At 39.0% G+C, this 18,294-nt stretch overlaps 2 protein-coding genes across 4 annotated transcripts; one reads left to right on the top strand and one right to left on the bottom strand.

The window, feature by feature from the left end:
• Positions 1 to 11,391: 11,391 nt before the first annotated feature.
• On the top strand, positions 11,392 to 14,505 carry LOC106389511 (serine/arginine repetitive matrix protein 2). 3 transcript variants are annotated; one of them, XM_013829781.3, is made up of 6 exons: positions 11,392 to 11,560; positions 11,943 to 12,124; positions 12,220 to 12,491; positions 12,585 to 13,331; positions 13,411 to 13,560; positions 13,643 to 14,505. In XM_013829781.3, the coding sequence occupies exons 2-6, from the start codon at positions 11,995 to 11,997 to the stop codon at positions 14,309 to 14,311; spliced, it is 1,968 nt and encodes a 655-aa protein (XP_013685235.2). In that variant the 5' UTR covers positions 11,392 to 11,560; positions 11,943 to 11,994; the 3' UTR covers positions 14,312 to 14,505. The 3 variants fall into 3 exon arrangements, with proteins under 3 accessions (XP_013685235.2, XP_048608802.1, XP_048608803.1); XM_048752845.1 differs by lacking the exon at positions 11,392 to 11,560 and adding an exon at positions 11,657 to 11,676; XM_048752846.1 differs by lacking the exon at positions 11,392 to 11,560 and adding an exon at positions 11,703 to 11,833.
• Positions 14,309 to 16,714, bottom strand: LOC111204455 (protein MCM10 homolog). The gene is made up of 11 exons (XM_048752847.1): positions 16,452 to 16,714; positions 16,229 to 16,388; positions 16,087 to 16,161; positions 15,780 to 16,020; positions 15,540 to 15,664; positions 15,431 to 15,464; positions 15,289 to 15,335; positions 15,052 to 15,189; positions 14,930 to 14,994; positions 14,787 to 14,850; positions 14,309 to 14,708 (listed from the first exon to the last, which is right to left on the bottom strand). Exons 1-11 carry the CDS (start codon positions 16,549 to 16,551, stop codon positions 14,576 to 14,578), a joined length of 1,182 nt encoding a protein of 393 aa, XP_048608804.1. The 5' UTR covers positions 16,552 to 16,714; the 3' UTR covers positions 14,309 to 14,575.
• Between the last annotated feature and the right edge of the window lie 1,580 nt (positions 16,715 to 18,294).

The following is an 18,294-nucleotide window of genomic DNA, read 5'->3' as shown; positions in this document are numbered from 1 at the left end:
AGGGCTATGGCCAGATATGTATAAGGGCAAGCATTTAGATGCTTTATATTCACCCAGAAAAACCCATTGAGATTATATAGAGATATAAGAATGAATGGTTTCCATATTGAAACAATGAGCGAAGGAAACAAAGAGTTCCTTCAGATATATGTATAAAATCGCCCAAGGCCATAATGAGTCCTAAAAAACAATACCTGCATTCTCTATTGATCTAGACTATGCCAAGATCAGTATGATAGAGGCAATAGTCATGGTAACCAGAATTGTTTACCCACGAAATTATACACTTTATGGTATGACCGGATTGACCATCCTGGTCCAAAACATGATGCGAAATTGATATTGGAAAGGGCACAAAGAGTTATCCCATATAATCTCGTGAACACAAGGGAAACTCATTAGGCCATGATGTCCCAAAGCACTTAAAGATTATAGTATGTCCATGAGGAGGCAGTGAGGACAAATCTGCACATGTCCGTACTATAGATAGTTTGGCTGAATCCTTTTATAAATCTGTATTGGCCATTACCCATAGGTTCAAACTCTCAGTCCAAGGCTTGGGGACACACGAATTTACATGCATCTTAACTAATAAGCATCAGACCATTAAGTGAGCATAGATATTCCCATCTCAAATTTATTACAGGTCATGAGCCAGACATATAACATCTTGAGATATTTGGATAAGCTACCACAAATATATGTGCCGTCTAAGATGGATCCTTAGAAAAGGATGATGATGGGGATATATGTTGAATATGAATCTCCCACAAATAATGAAGTACCTTGAGCCAAATATGGGTGATCTATTTAGTGGCCAAGAACACGGATTGCAAAGTTTAATGGATCCGACTATCCAACATTAGGGGGAGAAAATAATAAGCTGGTAAGAGAAACAGAATGGCATCGACCATCATTGTCTTGGCAAGATCCTCGGACTAAAGAATGTGAAATAGACATCCAAAGATTATACATTTACAAAGCTAGCTAATCAAATGCCAGACACATTTGCTAACTCGAAAAAGAATGACTAAATCATATATAAACCAGCTTGTAAAGCACCAACTAAATTGATGTCCAAGAGAGACACAATCAAGTTGCTACAGAGTCTATACAAGATAGACCAATAAGTTCAAAAGATAAGAATCTCCGGAAACAAAAGAGAAAGGTGCATATAATGATAAAAAAAATCCGTGGTCAAGGAAACCATATTAGACATAGAGATAAGGCCGGCCGGCTCTAAGGTACAGGTACCAAACAATGTAGCTTGGGATGCCAAGCTGCAAAGTATCAAAGGTCCTGATAATAATGAATCTCAATCGATTATATCATGTCTGAAACATAATGGAACACAATAAGGAATGCCGACATAAGATGATACAAGGTAGCACTTGAATTTATGAATATAAGCGAGGATCATGAACCCACGTCAATATAAGAGTGCGCACTCGTAGAACAGATTGAATGAAAACGTGGGGTTAAATAGTTTAAAGAGGAAAGACGTATTTGGCCATATGATTAAGACGCCATATGATGTTAAAACCAGTGGATATAAATGGGTCTTGTGAGGAATAGAAATCGTGAGATATAAAGCTAATGTTGCACAAGGATTCTCACAAAGACCAGTAATAGATTATGAGGAGATATAATCCCATGTGGTGGATGCAACTACTTTTAAGATTTCTCATAAGTCTGGCTATATAAGAGAGAAAATTAGACTTGCAGCAAACTGATGTAGTGACTGCATATTTATATGGTCCACTGGATAATGAAAGTACTAGAGGGTATTGAGCTGAATGTACATCAAGTTCTCGAGAACAATATTGATAATCATCGAAATATATGATCGGAATATCCTAGGAACCTCTGGATACAATTTCTCAAACGGTTGAATACCTTAAGAAAGAATTCGAGATGAAAGATCTCGGGAAAACAAAATTACGTTTGGGATTACAACTTGAGTACATAAATGATGGGATCCTTGTGCATCAGATGACATACACTGAAAAGGTACTCAAGAGATTCAATATGGCTGATTGCCATTTTCTGACCAGTCCCATGGTCTTGAGGTCTCTCAGCCTGGACACTGACCCATTCTGTCCCAAGATGGACGATGAAGATGACCTAGGTCCCGAAATGCCATATCTCAGTGCCATAGGAGCTTTAATGTACTTGGCAACTCACACACGGCCTGATATAAGCTTTGCCGTGAACCTACTATCTAGGTTTAGCTCCTGTCCGACCCAGAGGTATTGGAATGGGATCAAACATGTTATTCGTTACCTGCAAGGAACGAAAGACTTGGGTTTATATTATACTAACCATAACAAAGATGGTTTAGTTGGCTTTGCTGATGCTGGTTATTTATCAGATCCACATCAAGCTCGATCACAGATAGGATATGTCTTTACACATGGAGGTACGGCCATATCACGGCGTTCCATGAAACAAACCATCGCGGCCACTTCATCTAATCACTCGTAAATCTTGGCCATACATGAGGCCAGCCGCGAGTGTGTTTGGTTGAGGTCGATGACCCAACACGTCCGAGCTGATTGCGGGATGGCCGAGTGCAAAAAGCTAACCGTGATGTATGAGGACAATGCTGCGTGCATTGCTCAGCTCAAGGACGGTTACATAAAATGTGATAGGACAAAGCACATATTGCCTAAGTTCTTCTTTACTCACGAGCTTCAGAAATCCGGTGAGGTCTAGGTCGTCCAAGTACGATCCAGTGACAATTCAGCTGACCTATTCACCAAGGTACTTCCTACCTGCACGTTCAGGAAGCTCACGCATCAGATTGGGATGTGTAGGCTGAAGGACCTCCACTGAGGTTCACATCAAGGGGAATAGTACGTGTTGTACTATTTTTCCTTTATCATGGTTTTGTCCCACTGGGTTTTCCTGATAAGGTTTTAATGATGCAACATTAAGCGTATTACAATCTCTGCATGGTTATGGCATCCAAGGGGGAGTGTTATAAATCAATTGGTGGATGTCCATAACTGGCCCGGTCTATAACCGGCTCATACACTTAGAGAGAGAGATGGCCCAACCTTAGAGAGAGAGAGGCGGACGCGAGACTTGGAGAGGAGAGATAGGCGGCTACAACTTGCCTATTTCCTAATTCGTTTATGTTTATGATTTGTAATCTTTCCTATTATTGTATTTCCATTTATCTCTCTTGTGACCCATATATAAAGGGAACACTTATTCATTAATAATATATATAAACTTACATTTCTAAATCCTTAAGTTTACAACAGATATTTTAAAGTCCTAGAGGATCATTAATAGAGTCTATTTCAGAGCGTGAGGAGTCGATCCGCCCGAACTGGGATCGATGTGAGCTTATCTTATTTGGTTGTCAATGATTTATAACCAAATTCATTTTCTCTCTTAAATATTATTTTTGTGTGAAAAAGTCGTATTTTCAACAACGAAAATGAAAAAAGATAACACTTACTTTCGCTGCTTTAAGGTCGTATTTGAATACAGAAGATGAAAGAAGCAACCAAATGAAAATGGTGTGAGACCACAACAGAAGTTTCCATAGTCGTCTTGACGTTTAATCTTTGATTCCTTACCTCTTCAACTGTGGATCTTTGACAAGTACACGATAACCCGAGCGCATGCGCGGACTGAGTTTTATAATAATGTTTGTTTATTAAATGGTTTTTGTTATAAATCATATTGTGGATGTCCATAACCGGTCCGGTTCATAATCGGTCCAATGCTAGAGAGAGAGAGAGTCGACTGTGAGGAGAGAGAGAGAGAGAGAGAGAGGATCGGCATCTTGCATTTCCTTATTAGATTATGAGTTGTACTCTTTCCATATTTGCATTTCCTTTCTTTAGTCTTTCCATTATTCTATGACGGTGTAATTCTCTATATATAAAGGACTCCTTATGTTTATGAATAATACAGAAACATAGATTATATTCTCTAGTTTCACAACACGTTATCAGCACGATAGAATCTAAATTCCTAAGCTAAAACAAACAGCCTAAAACCCTAACCCTAATCGGCGAACATCCTTACCGGCGAACCATCCTAATCCCGATCGCGAAACCTTATATCTCGATCCTTTTTTGCAATCTGTTCCCGATCAGCTTCAGCTCAAGACGTTCCTGATCCTAGCTCAGACGATCTCAGCTTGTTCAACCTCATCTCGCAAACAAGACGATCTCAGACAGCTCGCGACCCGATCAGCACGTTGGACAGCTCGCGTTCCCGATCTCAGCAATCAGACAGCTCGCGACAACATCAGCTCTCGTTCCGATCAGTTCCAGCTCGCGGTTCATCTCTTTGGTGGTCCATTCAACCCTACATGAGGTTAAGGTAATTCGAAACTTTAAAGAGAACCCATAATCGAATTTGATTGTTTGATAAGAATTGAAACCATAAAAACTACAAACCCTAATAGTATGATCTAATGTTGAAATCAAAACTATAGGGTAATAGATCAAAACCCCAATGAGTAAATCGAAGCTCATAATCATAAGTTCGATACCCTAAACCCTAAATTGAGATTGATTGTTTGATCAATTAAAATCGAAACCTTAATGGTTTTGAATCTCAAAACCCCAATGATCTAAGATCAAAATCGAAACCCTAATATCCATGATCCTAGCCGCATACATGCTTATTGCATGAAAGCATGAAATCGATTTTATTTAAAACCCTAATACTAAAACACATTCGATTTTATAAACCTAATTCAAAATCAAATTGATTGATTGAATGAATTAAAATCGAAACCCTAATCTAATGCTTTGAATCGAAATTGATTGTTTGAATGGTTGTATGTTTGGATATAGTATGCTAGCCTTGATTAATTAAAACCGTATTGAATTTGATCACATAGAAATCGATTGCTAGGACTGATAATCTCATTCTTGAATTTCGTTGTTTGAATTGATAAAACCGATTGAATGATTTTCAAATTGAAGTCGTATTGATTGTTTGATCGAAACCCTAATGTCTTGAAATTAAAATCGAATACTATCTTGTTTGATTGATTAAAACCGAATGCTTGAATTGAAATTGAAATCGCTCGCTAGGTTAAATGATTTATGCATTCTCGTCTTGATAATGATCCTGCTAGTATTGATAGTTTTCATACATTCTCGAATGAACCCTAACTGTTGCATTGCTCGATTGTTTGATTGCAATTACACATTGAACTCTTAGAAAACCGTTTGCTAAGATTGAAAATGAATAACCATTGTATTGATTGCATTGAAACCGTTTGTAAAGATAGTAGCCGTGCAGCTTGTTAGCATATCATGCATGCATAATCGTATGAACTAAATGCATCATATCCGTTTGGTCGTGTGACCAATTTGCATTATATATCTGATTGTCTTGCATGCATTATAGGAACATTATAAATCTTAAGAATGAAATATATGATTTCAGATGTCAAAAATCAACAACTTGAATTTTGCTGCCCTAAATCTCTCTGGAGATAATTACTTGCAATGGGCACTTGATACTAAGATTATCCTGAAATCCAAGGGACTCGGTGAATGTATCACCGAGGGCAATAATGCAAGTGAGAAAGATAGATATTGAGCTATATTAATTATACGCTATCATCTTATTGAGAGTCTCAAAGATCAGTATTTGACTATTGAGAATCCTCTAGACCTTTGGACAGAGTTGAAAACGAGATATGATCACCAGAGAACGGTGTTATTACCAAAGGCTATGTATGATTGGAGGAATCTCAGAATCCAGGACTTCAAGTCCGTGGACGAGTATAACTCGGTCCTGTTTAAAATAGTTTCAAAATTGAAACTGTGTGGTGAGGATATAACGGATAAGGATATGCTTGAGAAAACCTTTTCACCTTCCACGCAAGCAATGTGTTGTTACAACAACAGTACCGTGAGAAGGGCTTCACAACTTATGCTAATCTGATCTCTTGTCTCTTGCTCGCTGAGCAGAACAATGAACTGTTGATGAGAAACAGTGAATTGAGACCTCCTGGAACCAACCCATTACCTGAGGCACATGCGACCGTAGAGGCTAAGAAAGAGTCGAACCATGTCCAGAGTGATAGCCAACACAACCGTGGTCGTGGAAAATGGCATGGACGTGGTGGTCGAGACCGAAATCCGTTTGGTCGAGGCCAAGGCAACTCATATGGCCGTGGCTCCTATGGAGGCCGTGGACATGGCCGAGGCCGTGGTACATCTTTCAAGCCAAAAAACTCGACCAAATTTGTGTGCCATAGATGTGGCATGGATAATCATTGGGCTAAGACATGTAGGACTCTCAAACATCTCGTTGACCTCTACCAAGAGAGTTTGAAAGGGAAGAATCCTGAAGCTCATATGACTTATCAAGATGGTGAAGATGATTTCAATCATGAACGAGACGATCTTATGGATTATGAAACTTCAGATTGTTTAAAAGAATGAAGTTGAATTCAACATCTATGTTTTCGTGTTCTTTGCTTTATGTTTTCTATGTTTTGATTGCTTTGAACTTATTTTATTAATGAATGAAAGTTTTTATATGAAGTCTCTAAAGTATCATTTTGGGTATATCCAGTCTCATAGAGGGCTACGGCCAGGCTAACATCCTGTTGCCTAAGGGTACACATCTAGAGATATCTGATGCATTGTATTCACCCAGCTCTAAGAGAAGCCTATTGAGCTTTAAAGACATTCGAATGAATGGCTTTCATATTGAGACTAAGGGAGAAGGAAACAAAGAGTTCCTTCAGATCATAGAGATCGGTTAAGGCTATAAGAAAGTCCTAGAGTCTATACATGCGCTCTCTACTGGCCTTTTACTATGCTAAGGTCGGAATGATAGAGACCAATGCTGGTGAGTTCACGTCCCAAGCGTTTAATGATTATTGTATGTCCATGGGGGTAAGTGTGGAACACTCGTTACACATGTACATACACAGAACGGCTTGGCCGTATCATTCATAAAACAAATTCAGCTAATAGCTAGACCATTGCTTATGAGGTCTAAGCTTCTGGCCACAACTTGGGGACACGCGGTCTTGCACGCGGCCGAACTGATTCGTATAAGACCGTCTAGTGAACATAGATATTCCCCATTACAATTACTTACGGGTCATGAGCCAGACATATCCCATCTGAAGACATTTGGTTGTGCCGTCTATGTGCCAATTGCACCACCACAGAGAACAAAGATGGTACCTCAAAGGAGGATGGGGATATATGTTGGCTATGATTCTCCCACGATTATAAAATACCTTGAGCCAACTACGGGTGGTTTATTTAAGGCCAGGTATGCGGATTGTCACTTTGATGAATCCGAACATCCAACATTAGGGGGAGATAGCAATAAGCTGGTAAAAAAAGATTACATGGTATCAAATATCCTTATCTTGGCAAGATCCTCGGACTCAGGAATGTGATTTAGAGGTCCAAAAGACTATACATTTACAAAAGCTAGCTAATTAATTGCCAGATTCCTTTGCTGACCCAAAAAGAGTGACTAAGTCATATATACCAGCTGCTAATGCACCAATAAGAATTGATGTTCAAGAGGGACACAATCAAGTTGCTACAGAGTCTAGACAAAGTTTGAAATGTGGTAGACCAATAGGTTCCAAAGATAATAACCCTCGGAAAACTAAGAAAGGTGCAGAGATTGAAACCGAGGTTGTTGAAACCCTAGACACGATCGCGGCCGTTCCTAAATCCCGGGACTTAGCCGTGGCCGATCCCAAAACCCTAATAGCTATCGCAGCCGATCATGAATGCTTAGATACGGTCGGCCCTGATGTATCTAATACTGATTCTTGGGACGCCAAAATTCAAGGTACTAAAGGTCCTGATAATAATGAGATCTCAATAAACTATGTCTTGTCTGGGATACAATCGAACAGAAAGAATGTCGACATTGATGATATATTTGCATGCAATGTAGCACTTGAAATGATGGATGATAATGAGGATCATGAACCCACGTCTATTTATGAGTGCACTCAACTATCAGATTGGATCAAATGGAAAGAAGCTATAAACGTGGAGTTAAACTCTTTAAAGAAGAGAGATGTCTTTGGACCAATAGTCCGGACACCATATGATGTTAAACCAGTCGGCTATAAGTGGGTCTTTGTGAGGAAAAGAAATAAACACGGCAAGGTCGTGAGATATAAAGCACGGCTTGTTGCACAAGGATTCTCACAGAGACCAGGAATCGATTATGAGGAGACATACTCCCCTGTGGTGGATGCTACTACTTTTAGATTCCTGATAAGTCTGGTTATAAGAGAGAAATTAGACTTGCGGTTAATGGATGTTGTAACTGCATACTTATATGGGCAACTGGATAATGAGATTTATATGAAAGTACCAGAGGGTATAAAGTTGAAAAACAAATCGAGTACTCGAGAACAACACTGTATAAAGTTGAATAAGTCACTTTATAGATTGAAACAATCAGGCCGAATGTGGTACAATAGGTTAAGTGAGTACCTAGAGAGAGAAGAATACAAGAATGATCTGATCAGCCCTTGTATCTTTATAAAGAAATTCGGCTAGAGCTTTGTGATTATAGCAATGTATGTTGATGATTTAAATATCATAGGAACCTCTGGAGAGATTTCCCAAACAATTGAATATCTTAAGAAAGAATTCGAGATGAAAGATTTTGAAAAAAACCAAAGTTTTGTTTGGGATTACAGCTTGAGTACATAAGAGATGGAATCTTTGTGCATCAAATGGCATATATAGAAAATTACTCAAGAGATTCAACATGGCCGAGTCTCACCCATTATCTAGCCCCATGGTCGTGAGGTCCCTCGGCCTGGACACTGATCCGTTCCGTCCTAAGATGGACGATAAAGATGTTTTTGGTCCCGAAGTGCCATATCTCAGTGTCATAGGAGCTTTGATGTATCTGGATAGTCACACGACCAGATATATGTTTTACCGTGAATCTATTGTCTAGATTAAGCTCTTGTCCAACCCAAAGGCACTGGAACAAGATTAAACATGTTCTTCGTTACCTGCAAGGAACGAAAGACTTAGGTTTATTTTATACTAACCAAAACAAAGAAAGTTTAGTTAATTTTGCTGATGAAGGTTATCTTTCGGATCCACACAATGCTCGATCACAGACAGGCTATGTTTTCACACATGGTGGAACGGCCATATCACGGTGTTCCATGAAGCGGACGATCGCGGCCAAATCTTCAAACAATTCGGAGATCTTGGCTGTTCATGAGGCCAGCCGCGAGTTGTTCAGAACAAGGGGAGTAATACGTGTTGTACTATTTTTCCTTCACCATGGTTTTGTCCCACTGGGTTTTCCTGGTAAGGTTTTAATGAGGCAACATCTAAAGCGTATTACAATCCCTGTATGGTTATGGCATCCAAGGGGGAGTGTTATAAATCATATTGTGGATATCCATAACCGGCAACCGGCCCGGTTCATAACCGGCCCAATGCTAGAGAGAGAGTCAACCGTGAGGAGAGAGAGAGAGAGAAAGAGAGAGAGAGAGAGAGAGAGATAGAATCGGCATCTTGCATTTTCCTTATTAGATTTGTACTCTTTCCATATTTGTATTTCCTTTTTTAGTCTTTCCATTATTCTATGACGGTGTAATTCCCTATATATAAAGAGCTCCTTATGTACATAGATTATATTCTTTAGTTTCACAACAGTTTTAACATTTTGCAACACTACAATCTTTATCGATTATAAAATGACGAATACAAATGTTCGTCTCTTAAATATATCATCGTTGCTGAAGAGTTAACGTATTACATCTCATTTTAATTATTTTTAAGACTTCATATGCACAAAAGAAAATTAAGTTTTGCGATTGACACAAATCACCAAAACCAAATAGACAACATCGATTGTATAATGATGAAAGAGAATAATGTTTTCTGCTCTCGATTTGTTTACTATTGACTCTCCATAAGTGAGTTTATTTTTTACCTCTATAAAATCGTGTTTTCATTCTCGTCTTTGCTTTATTGATATGAGTTAAGTTTCTTTTTTTAACTTCTTTTATGAATTCGGTGAATTAAATAAGTGTCAGTTTTTTAAAAAAAATGGACATCTGTAAAAATTAGTTTCACTCCAGATACATATCTAAGAATCAAAATTTTGAAAAAAATCACCGGGAAACTATATTAACAGATTAGTGTTCAAATCTAATATATCAAGCTATTATAGAATATATAAGTGCATACTCAAAATATAAATTTCTATCTACTATATATTCACCAGCTCGGTCTAAAAATCATATAATTCTAGAACAACAAAACAAATTACTTATTTCACTAGTTCGAGTAATATTTGAATCCAAACGGTAATATCTGAATCCGAATGTATAACCGAAGATAACCAAACATAAGTATATTTAACCATATATATCTAGTTTACTTCTCTCATTTTATTCAAAATATTTATATTAATGACGCTTATTTCTCAAAATTAGATAATATATACATATAATTATGGACAAAATTATTTGCTACTCACTTAAAATATATATCAAGCTCTTGTTTCTTGCATTAACAAAAATTACATCTAAAATTTCAAAACAACAACTAAATTGGTACAATTTTTCAAAAATTAGAAAACCAGTTAAAATATATTTTAAATACAAAAAACTTAAACAATGAATCATTTATTTATTTTTTCTTCAAAATTTAAATATCTGAATCTGGCCCAAAATATATGAACCCGAACATAAAATAACCGAACCCGAATCGAAGTGTAAAAATATCCGAACGAGTTCTGTACTTTTATACTGAAATACCCGATACGAATCCGAACGTGTATTCGAACACCCACCCCTACGATATATGATCATCATTTGTATCTTGTTTGAACAAAAAAAAGTTAAACCATTGATCACAAAATTTTCAATGTGGAACTTTTACCATTTTTAGTAATTTATAGTCCTTTTAAAAAATTCAAAATACAACATATAAGAAAAAATCTAAATTTTTTTATTATATGCTTAATGTGATTGTTTAATTTCTTTTAATAGTATAAAATTAAACAAAAAAAGAGAGGTTAGAAAAATTGTTATCAAATATGTATTATTCATAATCATTAATTGTGATATATATGTTAACCATATTAGGTAATTCCGTAGCTTTTATTTAAGGAAATAAAAAATATTTTTTTTTGTACACTACTAATTAATTTGATAGTTAGTTTAATAAAAAAACATAGTATATGTTTATATAGATCAACTTATTTTTCTAACAATTCTAAGAATCATTCTCGTGATGACACGTGACTACGAAAATATGATGGTGTTGTAATGCTATAGTATTAATATACAGGGGATAATGTATAAATAAAAAATCAAATGGCGAATTGACCAAGTCTCTGCTGAAACTTATATAGTTTTTTAGTGGCGGTCAAAGTCAGCGAAGTTGCAAAACAGTGGAACCAATCTCATCATAGAGGTAGTTCCAATATATATAATACACTCAAGGTATCATTCTCATTCTCTCTCTCTACATATATATAACAAGATATAATCATTCACTTCTTCTTCAACTGGCATCTTTCTCCTCCACAAAAATTACAGGTATCTCTATCCATCTCTGTGTTGACCCATTTCTATACTTTTATACATTTGCATTTATACCATTGGTTTGCAGATTAATTTGAGAATATGATCTTTCACCAAAAGCATTTAAAATTGTATGGTGGGAAAACATAGGATCCTTAATGGAGAGATTTTTCAAGTGATCAACATCATAGTCGATCTGATTAGTATTGTCTCATGTTGTGTGATCATTTATTAAACCAACTCATAAAGATGGATAATCAATCTGACTCTGTAGAATCATATTTTTCTGTAAAAAATTGCACCCTGTCAAAAGCGTTGACTCCCTCTTGTGTTATGTACTTCGATGGGTCTCTAATGTTTCAATAGATCTGACCACAGTTTTGTGTATTTATGTCAGGTTCTGTCTTAATCAAAGAGATTGATCTTAGAGAGTTTTTCAAGTCTGTGAGATGGAAATGGTGTCTGGAAAAGTGGTTCAAGGTTGCCCCAACGCAGGCAATCCTTTCCACGAGTGTACTGCAATCTGTTTAGAGATATTAAACTCCGGAAATGTCCACAAGAAGGAAAAGAAACTCTTTGGTACCTATGAGATTTAATTATATTATATTTATATAACTTGGTAAGAAAGCTATCATCAAGAATTATATCTCATGAAACATGCTAACTTATGTCAGGGTTTGGTAAGAGAACTCCAAGCAGGGACACTCCTACAGGCAGTCCGGCTCGTGGAAGCAGATCACCTCTTGCCAGCTATTTTGCCAAGAAGAAGGTTGAATCAGACACTTCACCTTCCACTGATCACACCAATGGTAACTTCTTCAGCCGCTTGTCCCCCCTCCAGGGACTCCCGTCCCAACTCAAGAACGAGCCTACAAACAATATGGACTCGCTCCCTATGTCGCCTTCTCTGGCAGGATACTCAGGGGGAGACTATTTTTCAAGAAGGGTAAGTGTTATTCTTGGCTAACGCTAAGCACTCTTCTTTTTTGTTCCCCGCCAGAGTCTCACTGATATATATATATATTGGTATTCCTTCCAGGATGATCAGCGTGGAGGTGAGGATAATGATATGTACTCTCCAAGGCCGTTTGGAACTCAGCCTAGGACGCCTGAACACCCTCTTAGGACACCTCGGCATAGGCCCCACACACCCAAACACAGCTCTGACACTAGGCCGTGGGCTCACCAAGAGGACCCTATTTCACTTGAAACAAGGCCGAGGACCCCTGAACGTGTATCCAACACCTCTGATACTAGGCCGATGACACCCATACATGACTCTGCTGCAACAGCAAGGCGGCCCCAAACGCCAGAAAATAGGACGAGGACTGCACAACATAGAGGGAGGTCACCTGAATTCATGGCCAGATCCCCGGGGCCAAGGTCCAAGACTCCAGAGCCTCAGCCTACCTACTTTGAACCATTGTCAAGGACTCCGAAACAGCGGTCCAAGACACCTGAACCCAGCCCTAGAATTCCCCAAACTCACCCCATATCCCACAGATCCCTTGACAGTGCAGCTCTTCAAACGCCCCGGGCAGCTAAAACTAGGCCAAGGATACATGAAAGTAGGCAAAAAACTGCAGTCCAGAAAGGAAAGTCACCTGATCCCAGGGAAAAAATCTCACAAACGTCTTCTGAGATGGGTCAAAGATCATCTCAGGCCTACAATTATCTTGGGAGCAAAGCTGAATCGGTTTACATCGAGAATGACGATGAATCGGTTCTACTCTATCCAGAACTCATTTTGTCACCTCAAGAAAGGCCACAATCTAGACCCATTACGGTACTGCTCTTTACCATCTACCTTCACACATCTTCACATTTCTGCACATGCTAATAACATTTTTGGCCTCTTACCTCAGCCTAGTCGCCGTGGATATGAAACTCCCACCAATCAATTGGATGAGTGTGCGAGCTCAGATGACGATAAAATTTCATTTGTGGATGATGAACACAACGATAACTCTGTTTGGCGTTACCATGAGATCACACAAAAATCTGGAAGCACCACGGTATGTATATCCCTCATCTCATGCCTTTCGTGTTAATTTTAAAAACTCACCACACAAAAAATGTCTTGTCGTCTTGTTGCAGCCCGTCCATCACAAATCCCCAAGCAAACAAGATGAATCGCAGAGCTTCAGACTAATAATTAAGGAGAATGAAACAAGAGAAGATGTGCAGTCCACTCAGTCCGAGTCTATCGTTTCTGTGGGAGATTACAAAGTCAGAGCGAGCGTCTCGGCTACTCTTGAGCAAATCCTAGACAAGAACGGTGACATTGCATCTGCTTCCAAACTACATTCGCTTGCCACGAGATCATACTACCTCGACATGCTTGCCTCCGTGGTCTTCGAACTCCAGACGACGCCCTTAAAGCATCTCAAGGAGTCCCGCGTGGTGGAAATGCTAGCGATTGTTAAAGACGTCGAGTCCGTGAAAATCAAGGTAGATTGGCTCAAGCCCGTCCTGGAGGAAATCGTTGAGGCGGTAAAGCATTACGACCAGCACAAGATGAGCATAATGGAGAAAGAGGTGTGCCAAGGGGATGTGTTGCTTGTGAGACAAGAAATGGAGAAACAGGGGAAAGAGCTGAGGGAGAAGGAGAAGAAGCTGATGGAGTGGAGAGAGAGAGCGACCGAGATGGCTGGGAAGCTGGGAAGTCTGGATATGAGAAAAGCGCGTCTCGACAAGAGATTGGCGTTTCTCAGTTCCAAGGTGGGCAAGTTTCAGGGTGAATCTCTTCTTCAAGACATCTTGTGACAAAACCAATTACTTCTTCGGAAATTATTTTGTTCTTATCAACCATATACACAAAGTAATTAACATTTGTTTTGGATAGAGCGTGTGTATCAACTCTTCTCAACAGTTTATGATATATGTGTAAATGAACACAAAGAATGGTAGAAAGACATACCATCTCAAATCCAATATAACAAAAAGGAACATTTCTTGTATGAATGGGAACAACAATCCTTTATCTTCGACATCCAATGTCCTGCATATTGGCTAAAGTCCGCTGAGGACTCATTCTTCGTCGGAGCTGCAGAAATCTAGGACCATCATTTTCCCGGTGGCAATCTCAGGAGTATCCTTCTTACCACTGCCGTGCGCTTCTCTCTTTCTCTTTACTTGCGTTTCTTTTGCATTAGATGCTTTCCTGAGGAGTATCAAGAACATCTGATTTTGAGATACACAACTCGGGAAGAAGATGACAAGTCAAGAAAGATGGTAGTACCTCTTCTCTACAGACTTATTCACAGCTTCAGATTTCTTGTTAACGTTCTTCAAAGCCGATTGTTCTGTAAACCCAAGATCAGATCTTATAGATTGTATAACTGTATCAAAAGGAGAAAGAAAGAAGAAGAAGAAGAAGCATACTAGCCATCTCGTTCAGGAAACGTATTCCTTGTGAGTGTACGTTAGGCGTCACTTTATCTGCACCACTGCATACTCACCATTATATTTGGCATTCAAAAAAACTTAAATGAGAGTTTCCCAACCTTAGAGCCTTTCGGAGACCTTCCACTGATAGTACTCGGACAGGCTGAGTAGCCTTTTTGTTCCCACTTCTATCTACTGGTGGCTCAACTGTGTAAATCCCTTGGGATTTTGGATCTCTGAAAGACGTTCTCAAGTTTCTGAAACAAGTTTAAAAAAAAAAAAAACTTAAAACTCCCAAGAATCATGCAAATCCCCCACTCAAGGTAATGGCCAAACTCGGTAGCATTAACACATACCCGCCTTTGAGTTCACTTCTCATTGTAGCAAATTTGTCTGATGCATTCTGTGCGAAAAAAGAAACATGGTGAGTGAAAACATGGTTCATTGCACTGGCGGCAGAAAACAAGATGAAGGCAATGTAGGGAGAGGGATGTGTACCAGTTTATGAATCTTGCAGAAAGCTCCTTGGCGTCTGAAAAAAGATGAAAAAACTCAAAGATTAATAAACAAATAGAGCGTCATATGCATGGGCCAAGGTAAAACTTACTTGTTTACAACAGAGGTACAAGTTGTTCCATCTTTCCGCTTGGCTGTGCAGACTCCATAATCAGCGGACACTCCTAGTTTTACCATTTGTTTAGCGGAGTTGACACTTAATGAGAAGTCACTTCCCTGCCACAAAGAGAATAAATCCATCAGTCAAAGGCAAAGGAGGAGGTGGTGGTGAATGATGGATTATCATTTTAGTTAAAGACATCACAGGCAAATGTGCTATAATAATGCTTACCATTTTGTCCTTGCGGAGAGAGGAATTAAAGAGACCGAAAACAGATGCTGCCTTTTCAGTCTCATTCTTCTTGTAAGCATCACCAAACAAGAACAAGGAGACAGTGCTGTTGTCGTTTAAGGAACAGATTTTCCAAATGCAATAAGGCTGGCCTATAGAGCTTGTTCTGGGATGTCCTTTCTCAGTTAGCACTCCCATTGTGGCCCAGCAGCCGGAGAGTTTGTCACCCATTAGCAAGTTCCTATTAATCAGTCCAAGAGTAAGTAAGTAGGTAGTGCAAGAAACCAACATATACGTTTGGACTTACTTGATTGTCGGCAATCGAACGAAACGAATGTCGGAGAAGAGATCACTAATCTGTGCAGGGCTAAGTAATTGATTCCTACAAAAGAAACCAACAGATAAGTTTGGACAAGGAGCGAATAGGAAAAGGATTTAACTTTTCTGACCTTAAGCGCAAGCCAGAGAACTTTTCAATGTCGCATTTAGGTTTATTGGTTAGAGGTTTGGGGTTATAGTCAATGCAATCTTGAACGACACTTCTGAAGTCAGACAAGTCCGCCTGACCTCTACGACGTTTGGGGGATTCTTCTTCATCCGTCAAATATACTGCACAAAGATCGATATTTCAATAATGAGATCTACTCTGCAATCGATTGATCGGAATCTCACCGGGTGGGGCAGAAGGAGAACCGGGAGGAGTTTCGAGAACCCTCTCCTCCTCGTCAAGGGACAGAAGCAGATCTAGATCCTCTTGGTTCTTGTTTTCCATTATCTCCAGAAGCAATCAATTGTCTTGATTCAACATCAACCAGACAAAAATCTTCTCTTCTGCTTCTGGGGGCGTGGGCGGGAGTCTCAGTCGTATTGCCGCCACCCGGTCCCAAATAAAACAATGCAACGGCGCCGTTTTTATGTTGACCGGTGTACCATAATGCCAAGTAAACCGAACATAATTTGCGTGACGGGACTGTCATGTCAGCATGCCGTTTTCTTTCTTTTTTCCATAATTTTTTTATTTTTTTTACAAAATGTTGAACTTAACTATTTTCTTGATTTATAATGTTGCGTACACTTCATTATACAGAAATTAGAAACTAAAACAACCAAATTCAAAAATGAAAGCCTTCAAGGAGATCGGTGTTGGTTCAAATCGGTCACGACATAATCGATGTCTAGAAACTATCGCGGAAAACATTTTCTCCCTTTAAAGTAAAAGGAATATGAGAACTAAAACCTTGTGTGATTCAAAAAAATATCAAACTAACAAGTTCTTACAAAAAGTATACTCGATCTCTTGACACGATAAGACGAGAAACCGCCGTGTCCCGACTTCTCATCGTTTCATTGTCTCCGGTCCATCTCGCCAACATGCGACCACGCCAACTCTGCCTCGTCGCCAGCTTGGTCGCCGACTCCGCACCTCGATTCAATCAAGCGACCAAGACGGTCCTCCTTCACCACCAACGGGCGGCCACGCTCCTCCTTCATCGCCAAGGGGGCCACACTCCTCCCTCGCCGCCAACGGGCGGCCACGCTCCTCCCTCGCCGTCAACGGGCGGCCACACTCATGCTTCGCCGCCTGATATGCCATGGATTTTATCCACTTTTACAGTTTTATCCATGATTTATATATGTTTTTAGAATCTTTTATATGCATTTTGGAGTCTTTTTAAAATAATTACAGGTTCAGGTATCCATTGGAGTAAAATGGTGATTTTGGGGGCATTTTGAAGCTTTTATGAAGGCATTGCTGAAAACATGAAGACGGGGTCGATTATTGAAGAAAACATTGATCGAAGGATCACTACCAACGTCAATAGACGGTGAGACATACGCGAAGTTTAATGATGATTTAAGGAAATTACGAGTTTTACCCAGAAGTTCCAAGATTTGCACCATAAGTTTCTTGCCGCCTGTTAGGCTATTTATTAGGGTTTTTTATGTTTTACCTAGACATAGACTTTTAGAGAGAGATAAATATGGAGGCAGACATCTCTACACTTAGAGAAGAGAGCTTATGATTGGAGAGAGAGATTTGAACTTCATACTAGAGAAGATCTTGAACTCCTTTTGTTTCTTACTCTACTTGTTTGCTTTTCATCTTTATTTTATTTAAGTATTATTCAGACCATCATAATGTTTCTTATGAATATGTCTGAGTAGTCTTATTGTTAGGTTTAGGTTCTTCAAAGGTTGATCTATGTATTACTGAAATGAATATGTGTTAGGGAATTTAAATAGTTCTTCATCTAGTTGTTCTTACTGCTAAGTCTAGGCCTGGTCACCCTGAACTTAAATCTTAGGATTAATTGGCGCAAGCGGAAGCTCGGTCTGTTACATGAAACTAAACTAGTATGATCTAATTAACAAGATACACACGGAAGTTGGTCTAGGAGATTAGAGTACCTATCAAACTCATTCGTAAAGCTTGCTGGAATAAACATAGATCGATATAACTACTGTTGTGTCGATTGACGTTTTGAAAGGTGTATCGATCAATATTCGTATAGAA

This window comes from Brassica napus, chromosome C3, assembly GCF_020379485.1.
Source record: "Brassica napus cultivar Da-Ae chromosome C3, Da-Ae, whole genome shotgun sequence".
Lineage (NCBI taxonomy): Eukaryota > Viridiplantae > Streptophyta > Magnoliopsida > Brassicales > Brassicaceae > Brassica > Brassica napus.
This window is presented reverse-complemented; position numbering and strand designations above follow the sequence as displayed.

Coding starts and splice junctions, on each gene's coding strand:
- LOC106389511 (XM_013829781.3), top strand. CDS start 11,995: ATGGAAATGGTGTCTGGAAAAGTGGTTCAAGGTTGCCCCAACGCAGGC. Junction 12,125..12,219: donor GAAGGAAAAGAAACTCTTTG/GTACCTATGAGA, acceptor AACTTATGTCAG/GGTTTGGTAAGAGAACTCCA. Junction 12,492..12,584: donor GAGACTATTTTTCAAGAAGG/GTAAGTGTTATT, acceptor TATTCCTTCCAG/GATGATCAGCGTGGAGGTGA.
- LOC111204455 (XM_048752847.1), bottom strand. CDS start 16,551: ATGGAAAACAAGAACCAAGAGGATCTAGATCTGCTTCTGTCCCTTGAC. Junction 15,336..15,430: donor TCTGCAAGATTCATAAACTG/GTACACATCCCT, acceptor TTTTTCGCACAG/AATGCATCAGACAAATTTGC. Junction 14,851..14,929: donor TTTCCTGAACGAGATGGCTA/GTATGCTTCTTC, acceptor TTGGGTTTACAG/AACAATCGGCTTTGAAGAAC.